General features: G+C 47.8%; 2 protein-coding genes and 2 non-coding genes across 4 annotated transcripts in view; 2 read left to right on the forward strand and 2 right to left on the reverse strand.

Moving 5' to 3' along the window:
• ARL2BP (ADP ribosylation factor like GTPase 2 binding protein) overlaps positions 1 to 6,593 on the forward strand; it is an 8,228-nt gene extending 1,635 nt beyond the window's left edge. The window contains exons 2-7 of the mRNA XM_057376376.1: positions 257 to 374; positions 2,438 to 2,496; positions 3,220 to 3,326; positions 3,990 to 4,075; positions 5,277 to 5,373; positions 6,436 to 6,593. Of these exons, the coding sequence (XP_057232359.1) occupies positions 337 to 374; positions 2,438 to 2,496; positions 3,220 to 3,326; positions 3,990 to 4,075; positions 5,277 to 5,373; positions 6,436 to 6,498 (450 nt within the window). The 5' untranslated portion in view covers positions 257 to 336 and the 3' untranslated portion in view covers positions 6,499 to 6,593. The remainder of the gene's footprint in view (positions 1 to 256; positions 375 to 2,437; positions 2,497 to 3,219; positions 3,327 to 3,989; positions 4,076 to 5,276; positions 5,374 to 6,435) is intronic.
• Positions 6,594 to 8,224: 1,631 nt separating this feature from the next.
• Positions 8,225 to 11,091, reverse strand: PLLP (plasmolipin). Its single transcript, XM_057376374.1, has 4 exons — positions 10,975 to 11,091; positions 9,474 to 9,647; positions 8,938 to 9,057; positions 8,225 to 8,861 (listed from the first exon to the last, which is right to left on the reverse strand). Exons 1-4 carry the CDS (start codon positions 11,077 to 11,079, stop codon positions 8,748 to 8,750), a joined length of 513 nt encoding a protein of 170 aa, XP_057232357.1. The 5' UTR covers positions 11,080 to 11,091; the 3' UTR covers positions 8,225 to 8,747.
• An 830-nt stretch (positions 11,092 to 11,921) lies between these two features.
• On the forward strand, positions 11,922 to 12,004 carry TRNAL-CAG (transfer RNA leucine (anticodon CAG)). Its single transcript has one exon. It is a non-coding gene; the product is annotated as a tRNA-Leu (tRNA).
• Positions 12,005 to 12,164: 160 nt separating this feature from the next.
• On the reverse strand, positions 12,165 to 12,247 carry TRNAL-CAG (transfer RNA leucine (anticodon CAG)). The gene has a single exon. It is a non-coding gene; the product is annotated as a tRNA-Leu (tRNA).
• Between the last annotated feature and the right edge of the window lie 358 nt (positions 12,248 to 12,605).

Consider the following 12,605-nt stretch of genomic DNA (forward strand, 5'->3'; position numbering starts at 1 on the left):
AGGAAAGATGTAGAGGTGACCCGAAACACCTTTATTGGGACTGTTTGCATTTTGAGCCTGTTCTCTGAATAGGCAGAGAAAGTTCCTAGAGAATTTGGTTTATTACAGGAAAATAGTTGCCATAACTTTGGAAGAATGTGATGTTGGAATTCCTGTGTTTTAGAATTAAAATTTATCTCCTGCTTTGGTCTTTGGGAAGTGTATGGTAATTTAGCAATTGAATTTTGTATTAACACGATGYCATGTTGTTCCTTAGCACTTTGGTCAAAAAGAAGAAATAATCACTAACAGCAGCAACACACAGATTGTCTCTTCCACTCTGGCTAGGCAGGAGCAATGGAGACTTCTGATGGAGAAAGTTTGGGCGTAGCCTCGTGAGTATGCCACATTCTCATGTGTCACGTTTTCAGTAAGCTAATTGCTAATTAAAATATCTTAATGGGAATATAATTACACGAATGAATTTGCACCACACTGATTAGCAGGTTTTGCCTCTTAGGAGAACAAAGGTTCAGAATGCAAAGCTGCAAGAGGRAGTAACATCAGTGCAGAATTAAGATGAAGTCAAACTAAATATCACTGTGGTCAGTGTAGCACTGGGTAGCTCTGGCTGAGGGATCAAAACAAAGGCTGGAAATTACTCCTTTTGGAGTTCATTTARAATTCAGAATATCTCYTCTTCAAGMGTRTTTGTTGTGTTATGTCGTGGATCCYGAGAGGAGACTCTTCCTYTGTGTTTGAGTGTCTTCCTTCTAAACCTGAGACCATTCGCAGGTGACCTCAACTAAATTTCACGCTGGCAGWTGCYAAGATGCTGCTTCACCCCACAAATRTCTGGCAAACTCTTCTCCTAAGARTTGTKGCAGAAGGGGATGTGTGACTGTGCCTGTTAACACTTTAAACCTCAGATTCTCAGAAAGGGCCCCATGCCTGGGCTGCCCCAGCATCGCAGGGTATGCTGGCCCAAAGTGGTTATGATGAGGTGACAGGGAATTAAACCACAGGATTGCTGAGCACGTCTCTGTAGGTGTGTGGATGCACGTGTTTTGTATAAAGAGATGGAACTGGTGTCTTTTGGAACAGTTAAAATTCCATTWTTTGCACAGACTTAACCCGGGGTTTAAATTAGTACTTTTTCTGTTGCCGTTAGGATAAGCGATAAAACTAGCAGTAGCATTTATTTAGAAGGGGGGAAAGGGTGGGAATTATCCATAGCAAGCCGAGGGAAGCACTGAGCCSGCTGTCCGCAGCCCCGGTGTGTCCCTCGGGCGGCTCCCGGCCCTGTGCCGCCCTCTCGTGGGCTCCTCCAGGCCATGCCTTGGCTTCCCTCATTTCCCAGGGTCAGGAATGCTGTTGCTAGGATATCGCTTGCTGATCAGRTGCCTTTTAAAATCAAATATCTCTTAATTTTTCCTCATCAGAGCGAGCCTGATTAAACTGTCGGCTAAACTGCTGCTGGGTTAATTTCACTGGTGTATTTTTTAATAGCAAAGTAACTTCAATGAGCTCTTCAAAACTTGATCTGAAGGGCTATCCTGCTCTGTTTACTGATGAGAAAGAGACATTCAATTGAATTTAAATGGCGTATTCACTGATCAAAGCTAATTTTTTTCTTAAAGACAAATATCCCTGTTTCATTGAGACTTACTTTGATCATGTGTGAGAATAGCCTGTCTTTCACCCCTTGAAGAATATAGAAAGAGTCCATCTCCCACTAAAGATGAGCTGTGAATGCCAAAGACATCCTGTGAATTATTTACTGTCTGAACAAGYTGTACAAYARTAGATCCAGACTCCTCATGYTGGCACCARTGGTTTCTTCCCTGGATRACTTCAGATCCATAATGGTGTTCAATAGTTGCTCATGATGGAATAACCTTAGGAGATTATCCCATTTATTTGAGCACATAAGGATGTTTCTTGCATTAAGTTTCTTCAGTTGTGTAATACTTGTGTATACATTCGTTTAAGTTGTTCCACAAGATCAAATGTTTGAAAATATTCTCTAGAGTATCTACAGTTCTGTGATCACCATGTGCAGTTAAAGGAGGAAGGAGAAGGGAAACTGGTAACAGCTGGGATTTGTGGGTTGCAAAAGGCTTAATTTGCTGTTCTAATTACACACTTTATATTCTTTTGCACCAGAACTAGAATTACCATGACAGTAAAGCCAGTAAAACAACATTTATTCTTTCTTGCAATTAGGCACCTTACTGGGAGGAAATAGAGTAGAGGCCTGATGAGAATCTCTATGGATCAGTCTTCTCGTCAGTGCCATGGATTGTTTTGTAGGTTGAAACTAGGAAGTTTTTCAGTTATCTTGTAATTGCTATGTTTATTTGTACTTAGGCTTTTGTTAACAGTTCTTAATTTTAACTTGAATTTCTGCTGTGGTCAAAATATATATTTATTCAGTCCTGCCTTCCTTTGATTTCAGCTCCACCACTTCTGATGAGTTTGATCTAGTTGTTGGATATCTGGAGGATATCATAATGGGTAAGGTCTGCAAGTAGGTACAGACAACAACAGGGTTGCTAAACATGTTGCCAGCTGCTCTTCTGTTAAGCAGCCAAGGTACAGAGCTAAAACAGCTCCTGTCTCCATGGAAACTTTCCTTCCTTTCTTGCCATGAACTCCTAACCTGGTCGTGTAGTAAAAATATACATAAAAGTCTCTGTGTGCTTATGACTTTTGACAATTCCACATCACTGTAGAACACTGCTGCTTAGAGAAACAGTAAAGATGCTTGTGCATCTCACACAGAAATCAAAGTTTTCTGGGATTATTRTGGAAGAGGCTGTGAAAGGTACCTTCCCTTTAACTGAAAATTAATCTGKGAATTTCACTGATATTTTTAAATTCAAAGGAAGAAACTTACTGTGAGTTCTTGTAGGGAAGACATATTCACTTAATAAAAAACACAGATGTTTTGCTGACTTGAGAGCCCAAACAAAAAAGGGTTCCAAATAAATAACTTTATTAATAAATGTAGAGCAGGAGGACTGTTTTGATAATACTGCACCAGCAGCCTCTGTCCTCTCACAGATGGGGCAGAAGTGGTGGTTTGGCAGCAGCTGCAGTGCTGATGTGATGAACTCTGCACGTGTGCAGGGCTCTGTGGGTACAGCAGAGAAGCAGAGGGCCAGTGAATGTGGGGTTTGTGTTACAGAAAGAATGACTAAACTCGTAACTCTGTGATGCATTTTTGTTGTTGTCCAGATGATGATTTCCAGTTAATACAGAGGAATTTTTTGGAGAAGCACTACCATGAGTTTGATGACTCAGAAGAAAACAAGCTCATCTATACTGACATTTTTAATGAATATGTAAGATACCTTTTCCTATTTTTCATATGTATTGCTTTTTTATTTTTATATAGTTYTCCCTTTATAAAATACTGGRCWWACATGGARYAGATCCCARCATRATTCCTGCTGTGCTGCCTCCTGTCTCCTTCAGAAGCACAGCCATGRTCTGTGGGCAAGAAAGGTTYCTGAASCTTTAAGTTCCTTTCTCATTGTTTCACATGAAATTTTCTAGAGATATTTTGGAAGTTGTCTAGCTTTCTTGAATAGAAATTTARCCTTATTGCTGTGGTAAATAATGTGTTTAGCATATGTGCAAACAAAGTTTCTTCTTTTCCAGTTGTATTATTTCTTGTATTGGGTAATTCAATCACATTCTTCATGCAAAGTGCAATCAAGAAACTAAACCAGACTGCTAGTCAGTAGTCATTAAATAAGTTGAAAATATTTTTTCTTACAAATAGTGTTTGTTCTCACCAATATCCCAAGCAAAAAATGTGCAGCTCTGTGCCTCAGGGCTGGTGTGAGAACAGAACCTGCAATACCCATTGTGGAATCTGCAGTTGCACCTAGTGAGGATCATGCAGAGTGTCAAGAAGGTGTCAGTGTAAGGATGCTGCTTGAAATCTGCTCCTCTAATCTGTTGTGATCTGATTGGGGTGGTTTGTTTGGGTTTTTTTTCAGATCTCTTTAATAGAGAAATACATTGAAGAGAAGTTGCTTGATCGGATTCGTGGGTTTGATATGGTTGCTTTCACAGTGTCATTGCAGTAAGTCTCTGCTTTGCTTTTGGTTGAGGGSTGGCTTATGTGCCTCTCAATTAATTCTATTTATCTAGATTAAAGCTTAGGTTTGACTGTTCTCCCTTTAGATACTGGTTCGTCTTTAAATTAAAAAAAAGAAGTATTCATACAGGCAGTGGCTGACCACTTTTCTTGCCTTCAGCATGTTCTGCTACTCTAAATTTCTGAATTATCATGCTGGGGTTCCAAGGGATAGGAAGAGAAATCAGAATGAGAGCACTGAAGGATTTTCATATTTCTTGTCACTTTGAAGCCAGACCCTTAAAAGGTTGGGCCTTGTTTATCTCTTCCAGGCTCAGTAGCCTGATGATGTTTCAGTCATGTGGTTAAATTCCTTTATTGCAATTTTTATACCGAGCATTCAGAGAAGAGTTTGGTTTGTGTTCAGCTTTTGCATTGGGTCACTTTAGCTTAACCAGCTTCATGAAGAGATTGTTTTTGAAAGATTATTGGTTTTCCCCTTAAATAAGAAAATCAAGTGTAACTGAGAACTGAGYATCTTAAAATATTTGAGTCTGTTTTATTTTTAATGTTTCTTAAATTAGACATTGGGAAGCTGCTATGAGTGCACATAGAACACACAGAAAACAGGCTTTTTAAGGTAAAGCTCCTTTGGAAGGARAATGTTTTTAAAGAATTAAATAATTTAAAAAACAAACAAAAATCAGAAACAAAAACCCAACCCTTGACTGCGAAGAAAGTCTTGTTGCAATTTGCTGACATGGAAGTACAGAGCCTTTCTTCTAAAATGTTTTCATCATAAGTCCTCTACCAGTGGCGGTCAGTAATCACTCTTAAGGGCTGTGAATGAGCATCTCTGGCCCTCCCCAACCTTTCTCACCTTCTGAGGGACTGTGTATCTCTTCCAGAGTTCAGGATAAATAAATAGAGAAATGTTGGTTGCGTGTTACTCCTGGTTTCAGGTCTGATTTTTAAGGACTGATGTGACACTCTTAGGTCTTGGATTTAGATAAATGTAATAACGTACTTGAATTGGAAATACTGCATAGTAATGTTTGGCTGCAGTTTTGCTCTATGATACACCAGTAATAACATTCTTGTTTAAATATTGATGTTGTTCTACTTGTCCTTTTTGACCATGTAGTATTTTAAAATAACTAATTTTTCACACACTGTTTTCTCATTCCACAACTTCTTTTCTCTGTAGRCAACACAAAGATGAAATGCCAGGTGATATATTTGATCTGCTTCTCACATTTACAGACTTTCTGGCTTTCAAAGAAATGTTCTTGGAATACAGAGCGGTGAGTATGTCACATTAAGTGTTTTCATTGGCACAATGGCTGTTGGTTTTGTGTAGCTCCTCCTGAGAGTGCCGAATGTGGAGTTATTACAGTGTTTAATCAAAGGTTGTACCAGAGTCAAAGGAAAAATCACTGAGTGGATTTTAAAACTCAAATTGCACATTTAATAATTTCTAGAAAATATGAATGAAGCTGGCACGTGGAGCAGCTCTTGAGAAACACACATTTCCTGCATCTGTGAATGTTGTTTTCCAAATGAATAGAAGGGAACACTTTCACTGTGAAGGTCTCTGAGCCATGTCACAACTTCCTTGTCTAGAGAGGCTGTGGAGTCTTCATCCTTGAGATATTCTAGAGTTGTCTGGACAGAGTGTCCTGAGTGSCCCTGCTTGAGCATGGGGTTTGGCCYRGATGACCTCCAGAGATCCTTTTCCACCCTGGCTATTCTGATTCTGCAGGATCTTATAGTATCTGTCTTTAATCCCTAGTCCATCCAAAATTATCTTTTTAAGCCTCTTTCATTTRTTTTCTCCTCCTCTCTGTGCCAGCTGTAGAAATAAACAAAAGTGCTAAGGTTTTTGGATGAGGTTTTTCTTAGCAAAAYGTAAATCAGTGCTTTCCAGTGTCTGTCCAGTCCTGGTTGATAAGGAGCAAAAGAGTCACAGTTGTGGTTATGCCTCTGCCCCTTCCCCATCTCTGTGAATTTTGTGGAAATGGGGACACGTATCAGCAGCAGGAGGAGCTTCAGTTGGGATTTGGAGATTGGGGTCTCCTGAGGGGCAAATACCAGGAGCCAGATTGCAGTAGATCCCTGAGCCACCAGCTCAGCATTCCCAACTAGGTGTGAGCAGGACTCTGCTTTGACATGGACAGACACAGCCCCCTCACACAGGGATTCCTGTGCAATCTTGTTGTGTTCACAATCAATCACAGATGCTCAAATAACATAATTTCATACTGATTTGATGCAGCAAWCAGAGAATGTATTGCCTGTTTCATTTTTTTAAATGCTTATCCCAAAACGTGGAGTCACAGATTTCTTTTTTTTTTCCATGTTTCTAGGAAAAAGAAGGTCGAAGTTTGGATTTAAGCAGTGCATTAGTGGTGACTTCATTAAACCATTAAACAAGTCATTCTGAAGGGAGTTCTGTTGTATTTCAAGCCAGGTCTACTCAAATTTTGGAGSTGAAAGGCAGYGATTCCCRAGAGACTGAGGGGACAGAGGGRCAGGGACTCGGCTCTGCTGGCAKCTSTGTGGGTGGTGGGGCAGGGCCAGGACTGTGGGCACCTCTCCAGGGGATGAAATCAAAGCTTTCTGGAATTTTTATGCCCATTTACAAAGTGGATGGAAGAGACTGTGAGAGGTAGCCTTCCCTTCCCCAGCTCTACCCAAACTTCTCCTAAYGTGTCTGCCAGGATCTTAAAAGCCACTATGGTTTGTGTGGGCAGTTTTCTGCAGTGCCCAACTGCTGCTGCTGCTGCAGGGAGCCTTTTGCACTTTGATATAAAGTGCCTGAGCTGCAGTTTGATCTCGTTGTTCTTTGTTCTGTCTCTGCTGARCACAGAGAACAGTTTATTCTGTTCCTGCAGTAGCATTGCTTAACTGGAGATCATCCARTYCCATCCCCCCTGCCAKGGGCAGGGACACCTTCCACCAGATCGGGTTGTTCACAATCCYATCCAGCCTGGCCTTAGGCAATAAAAGGTGCTCAGTTCTCASGGATGTGATTTTAACTGAGAAGGTGGTGTGTGCAGAGGAGTAGTTTACAAGGTGCCAAGACAGAATTCATGCTGATCAAACATGAGCTGCTTTGTAGGAACAGTACATAATTTCTTTGCTCACATTCTTCCCAGAGAGATGCAGATTCTGCAGCCTTAGTTGCCTGGTGATGTAGTTGAATCTGGAGAAGTGCTGACTAAATTAATTTTGAATGTGTCAGGGTTCGGAGAKCTGTGACTGGTGTCCTTTACCAGTGTCTAAAAGTAAACTTTCTATTTAGACTGTGGAATTCCATGGTGACCTCCCATGTTAATTTTTATTAATTTAAATTTTTTATTTTCTTACTGTTCCTTATTTTTATATATRTCTATATATTCCTAATTGTGGAAATTTGACCCTTGATTTACTCAGTGACAGCCAAATAAAGGCAGATCTGTCAAGGGCCAATGCCGTGTGTCCAGTTCCTTTTCAGTTCCACCTTCCATCCATGCAATTCCATTTCCTGAGTCTGCCTCTGCAGACAGCCTGGTAAAACTTCTCCCATGCAGAGCATGCAGTAAAATTTGCTGTGTAGCTCACTTTGCACTAGCTTTTGAACTCAGTCTGCTTTCACTACCTTGTAAAAGGAGGGTGTGAAAGGAAAAGCTGCTCTGCCTGGCTGAGCATCACTTTTGGTTCTGACAAACACCCAAAAGGTGAATTTGTGGTCTGCACCACRGGGGAGCAGCGTGATTCTTCCCTCTCCCAAGGCACTGATCTGTGTTCCCAGAGCTTTTGCAGGCTTGATTGTAATTTCTGGAAACGACCTGCAGCTAATGCACAAAATTGCTGGTTAATTGGGTGAACTCAGGAGTGTGTGATGCTGAGCCAGGAGGAGGGAGTGATCAAAGCCTTGGCACCTCGTTCATGTTCTTGTGGTCTTGGATGCACAGTCTGAGCGTGTGTGTGCATAAAGCAATGAGAGGTGAAYCCTACAGACTTGTTCCTTCTTCCTTCCATAGCCACGTGTAAAACCCACATGGTGTGGAAAGGGACAGTCACCTCTGCAGTGACATCTCTGCTCTCCCTGCTGCTCTGTGCATGCTGCCTTCTCACAAAACAAACTTTCTCATGACAGACTCCAGTGCTGGACTTARGAATGACTTTATTTAAAGCATAAAATTTATATTCAAATTGTTAGAAATCAAGATAAGAGCAGTTATGACTGCTTCCTTTGCTTCACCTCCTGTCTTCCAGCTCTGCCACTGTTTCTGCATCCTGTTAATTGCATTACTTACCCTGTAGCTGTGAATGAGCAGAGAGGAGAGCCCGGGCTTGGGTTAGTGAATTTAGTATTGSAGTGTGCCACATTGGCTAAGCCCCCTCAGTGGAGCTGCTCCAGCGAGGATCCAGATGGCCCCAGGGATGAGCAGGAGCTGCAGCCCCAGCGAGTCCGTGTGCCCTGGTGGCGATGCCGGTGGGGTTGTGCTGCGAGCACTCAGCTGGAAGCATCATCAGAAACCACAGGGCAGCATCCACGTGACCCAGTGCTGACCACTGCTGCCAGCACAGACTGGTCCCAAAACGAGCCCTGGTGGCACACGAGGCTCCGAGCCACCAAGCCTGGCTCGAGCTGGCACAGGGTAGCCTGTGGCTGGGCTTTGCTGTCCACTCCCTACGCGTGGTCGCTCACTTGGCTGGTGGCCGCGTTGCTGCCGAGCCCTTTCCAGGCGCGGAAGCTGAAGAAGGTGCTCACCCCGTAGGTGATCATGGTGACACAGGCGAAGAACTGCAAGAGGAGCACACCCCACGTGTGACACGGTGGCCACCCTGGTCCCTCGGCCCTCCCCTGCCCAGGTACTCACGGAGGCGGCGGCTCTGCGGTTGTAGTCCCACTGGCGCCASGACGTCGGCTGCACGGCGGCCGCGCACGTCACAAAGGCCGTGATGTACAGCACGGTGGCCACAGCGTTGTAGATCATCAGCTGGGGAAAGCAGAGAGGTCATGAGGTCTGGGCTCAGGCTGGGGTGAGACGGGAGCAAAAGGTCAGTTTTTCATTTTCCTCACCATTCCTCTGGAGCCCCAGAGGAGAAGGGAACAGCCCCTCACACTGGGAACAAAGGTCTGGTTAACATTAAATGCTCCCCAGGTTGTGCTGGGAGGTTTTTGGTGACACCACAACTGCAGCAGTGATGTGGTAGCCGTACCTTTCTGRATTGACACAGGACTGTTTGGTTTGAGCATTTTCTAAGCGATTGAGGGGCAGAATGAAACAATATCACTGTGCAATGTGCAGAGCACTTTGTTCCATCAGCTCAGAAGAGCCTAAAGCCTTCTCAGACTACCTCTGCAAGATATTTCCTACTTGGGATTCCCACTGACTCTCTCTCGGCTACGCACCACAAGGGGCCAGGGGATCATGTAGAACTTCTCATGAAGCTGCAGGAGGTAAGTCACGAAGAAAAGGACTGTTGCTATCCAGAAGAAGAGGGACACAAACATCACCCAGCCGTAGGCYGCGTGGAGGTGGTACGTTGTGGCAGCGATGAGAGACCACACCAGCAAACCGAGCACCTGTGGGTTGAAACAGGGAACGTGTTCAGAGGCTGGTTCCTGCAGGTGGAACACAGAACATCAGCCACAAGCCCAGGCACACCAGCASCACCAGCAGAGGGTTGCCCTCACTCTAGGAAAGCAGGAGCACGCTGGGCAGGAGACAGGCTCCTTGGAAAGCCGCCGCGCCCCTGTGTAAGCCCGAACCACTCATTGTCATGGACCAAACACAACAGCCTTTGTCCTGCCCGCGTCCAACGCCCTGGTGCTCGGCTGCCCCGACAATGCCTCCTTGTCCGTCACATCCATTTCTAACACTCGTGACCGCAAAGTATGTGCTGGGGAGAAACATGTAGAGGGGGCTTCTGCAGGAGTGGGAGGTGGCACGTGTGAGCTGCCCTGCTCTGGCTGCTGGGGGGGGAAAGCAGGAGCCTGTTTAACGGTCTGGCCTGAGCAAGGGGCTGGACAGGTGGAGCAGCTGCAGAGTTGAAAGGTCCCTGCTGCTGGTCTTGCTTTCACCCCTCTTTCCTGACACTCCTGCAAAGGCAACCCCAGAAGCTCCCTTCCGAGCCCCTTCCCTGCACGTTTGTCCCTGTGTCACCACCGGCTCAGCCATGCCCAGGGGATGGCATCTGGAGCCMGGAGCCAGGTCTGTGCYGGCTGTTSCACAGCGGCTGCTCGGGGCACATCCCATTGCTGCCCCCGCAATGCTGCCTCGAGGAGAGGGGACAGCGAACAGGGGCAGCACCGTGGGCCGGTCACACACGGCCATACACAGCTGAACGCCCACCCACGTGCATTCATGTGGCACCCGAGGCACCGGGAGAGAGCAGCAGCAGGAGATTATTCTGTGGTTGCCTCCGATGCTGAAMCAATGGGGAGGTGATGCTGCTGCTCGCTTTGGCGGGGCCAAGACCCTTGGGGCTCCTCTGACAGCAGCCACCAAAGCCTGGGAGGACAACCTGGAGAGCAGGGATGTCCAGGGAGCGTGAGAACCCCACGAGTGACCCCAGCACAGCTCAGTTGCAGTCACTGTGCTGCACACAGTCCCCGACCTCCGGCTGTGCCCTGCGGAAATGCCCGCACAGATCCACCCGTGCCTGGCACTGGAACCACCAGGCGCTGAGCGGAGTTCCAAACGGCAAACGGTGTGAGGATAAGAATCCGAATTTTCYTCTGGCTTTACAGAGGGAAGGAGGAGAGAGGGGGATGCACTGGCTTAGGGTTGGTTAGCGGAGATGGGGTCGGGGTGGCAGCCAAAGGGAACCCGGACTGTTTTCATTTGAAGAAAAGCACCGAAGTGCGTATTGCCCTCCCCCCTCCGCCGTGCCCCCTCCCCGGTACTCACGGCCTGGGCGCCCATCAGCCCCCCGAGCGGCGAGAGCAAGAAGGAGCCGTCCAGGAACGGGGCAGAGCCCGGGGAGGCGCTGCGGGCGCCGGGCAGCCCCGCCATGCCGCGCACCGGCCCCGGGACGGCCCGGGACAGCCCCTCCGCGGGCGGGGCGCGGTGGCTCCGGGGCGGCCGGGCTGAGCCCCGCGGCTCTCCCCGCCCCGCCATCCCCGGGGATGCGGAGGAGCCTCCGCCCGGCGCCGCGCTGCGCTCCCGGTGTGTCCCCCGTGTCCCCGCACCGCGGTACCGCCAACAAAGGGCGGTCCCCGCCGTGACAGCCCCCGCTCCCCGCATCCTGGCGATGGAGTCCGGATCACCGAGAGCCTTCTGTGCMGCCGTGTCCTGCTCGGTGCCCACCGGGGACACTCGGTGGCCCCCAGCGCATCCTGGTTGCCGACGTTGCTCCTCTGCGGGGGCCACGCGTCTCCTTGTTTAATCCTGGAATGGTTTGTGTTGGAAGTGACCTTAAAGCACYTCGTTTCAACCTCCTGCTATRCAGGGACGGTTTCCAYTGGRYCAGGCAGTTTCAARCCCTGTCCAGCCTGGCCTTGAACACTTCCAGGGACAGCGCAGCCACAGCTYCTCWGGGCAATCTGCGAAGTGCCTCATCACCCTCCACTCCAGAAGGTTCCTGTCAGCCCCTATCTCGGGCCGCTCCAGAWCCATCTGCRTGACCCCAGGACCCTCTGGACTRTCAGCCACTCCTCCCAGCTTGCTGTCATCCCCCGAGGGTGCAYCGGGGCCCATCACGGAAGGCGTTGATAGAGACGGTGACACAGGTCTGGGCCCGGTGCTGTCGCCGGGGTGTCCCCAGGGCAGTGCCCGCACCCCGCGCRCCGCTTCGGACACGAAACTCGGCTGGGATCTGACATGGCACCCGCCTCAAAAACCCATTACGCCGGCAGGTCAGGATGGCCGAGCGGTCTAAGGCGCTGCGTTCAGGTCGCAGTCTCCCCTGGAGGCGTGGGTTCGAATCCCACTTCTGACAGCTATTTTTGCGGCGCCTGGCGGCCGCTTTTAGCTGGAAAAAGCGGGGGGACCTGTGGGGCGCGGATGAAAAAGAACCCAAAACAACGAAGCTGAAAAAATGTGGTTGAAAACAATGAACTGATTAATTACAGGGGAGCGTAACGCAAAAACGAACGAGTTGTCAGAAGTGGGATTCGAACCCACGCCTCCAGGGGAGACTGCGACCTGAACGCAGCGCCTTAGACCGCTCGGCCATCCTGACACCGCTGGGCACCTTTTGCCGGCCGTGTTACACTTGAGGGCGTTGCGCAAACTCTGAGCTTTGTCACACTCGGGGCTGTGAGCTCCTCCCTGGGGAGGCTGTCCCAGTGCCCGACACCCTCTGGGTGAACAAACTTTTCCTAACTCCCAACCCAAACTTCCCCCTGCACAGCTCCAGCCGTTCCCGCAGTCACTGGTCACAGAGAGCAGCAACTGGAGCTGCCCCTTCACTGCCTTTCTTCAGGAAGCTGCAGTTTACAATGAGCTCTGCCCTCAGTATCCTCTTCTCCGCGGTAAACAAGCCATATGCCCTCAGACACTTCTCACTTCCCCCCTAGACCCTTCACTATCCTCATGAC

Source organism: Malurus melanocephalus, unplaced genomic scaffold, assembly GCF_030028575.1.
Source record: "Malurus melanocephalus ecotype Western Australia unplaced genomic scaffold, MMel_1.1 scaffold_278, whole genome shotgun sequence".
NCBI lineage: Eukaryota > Metazoa > Chordata > Aves > Passeriformes > Maluridae > Malurus > Malurus melanocephalus.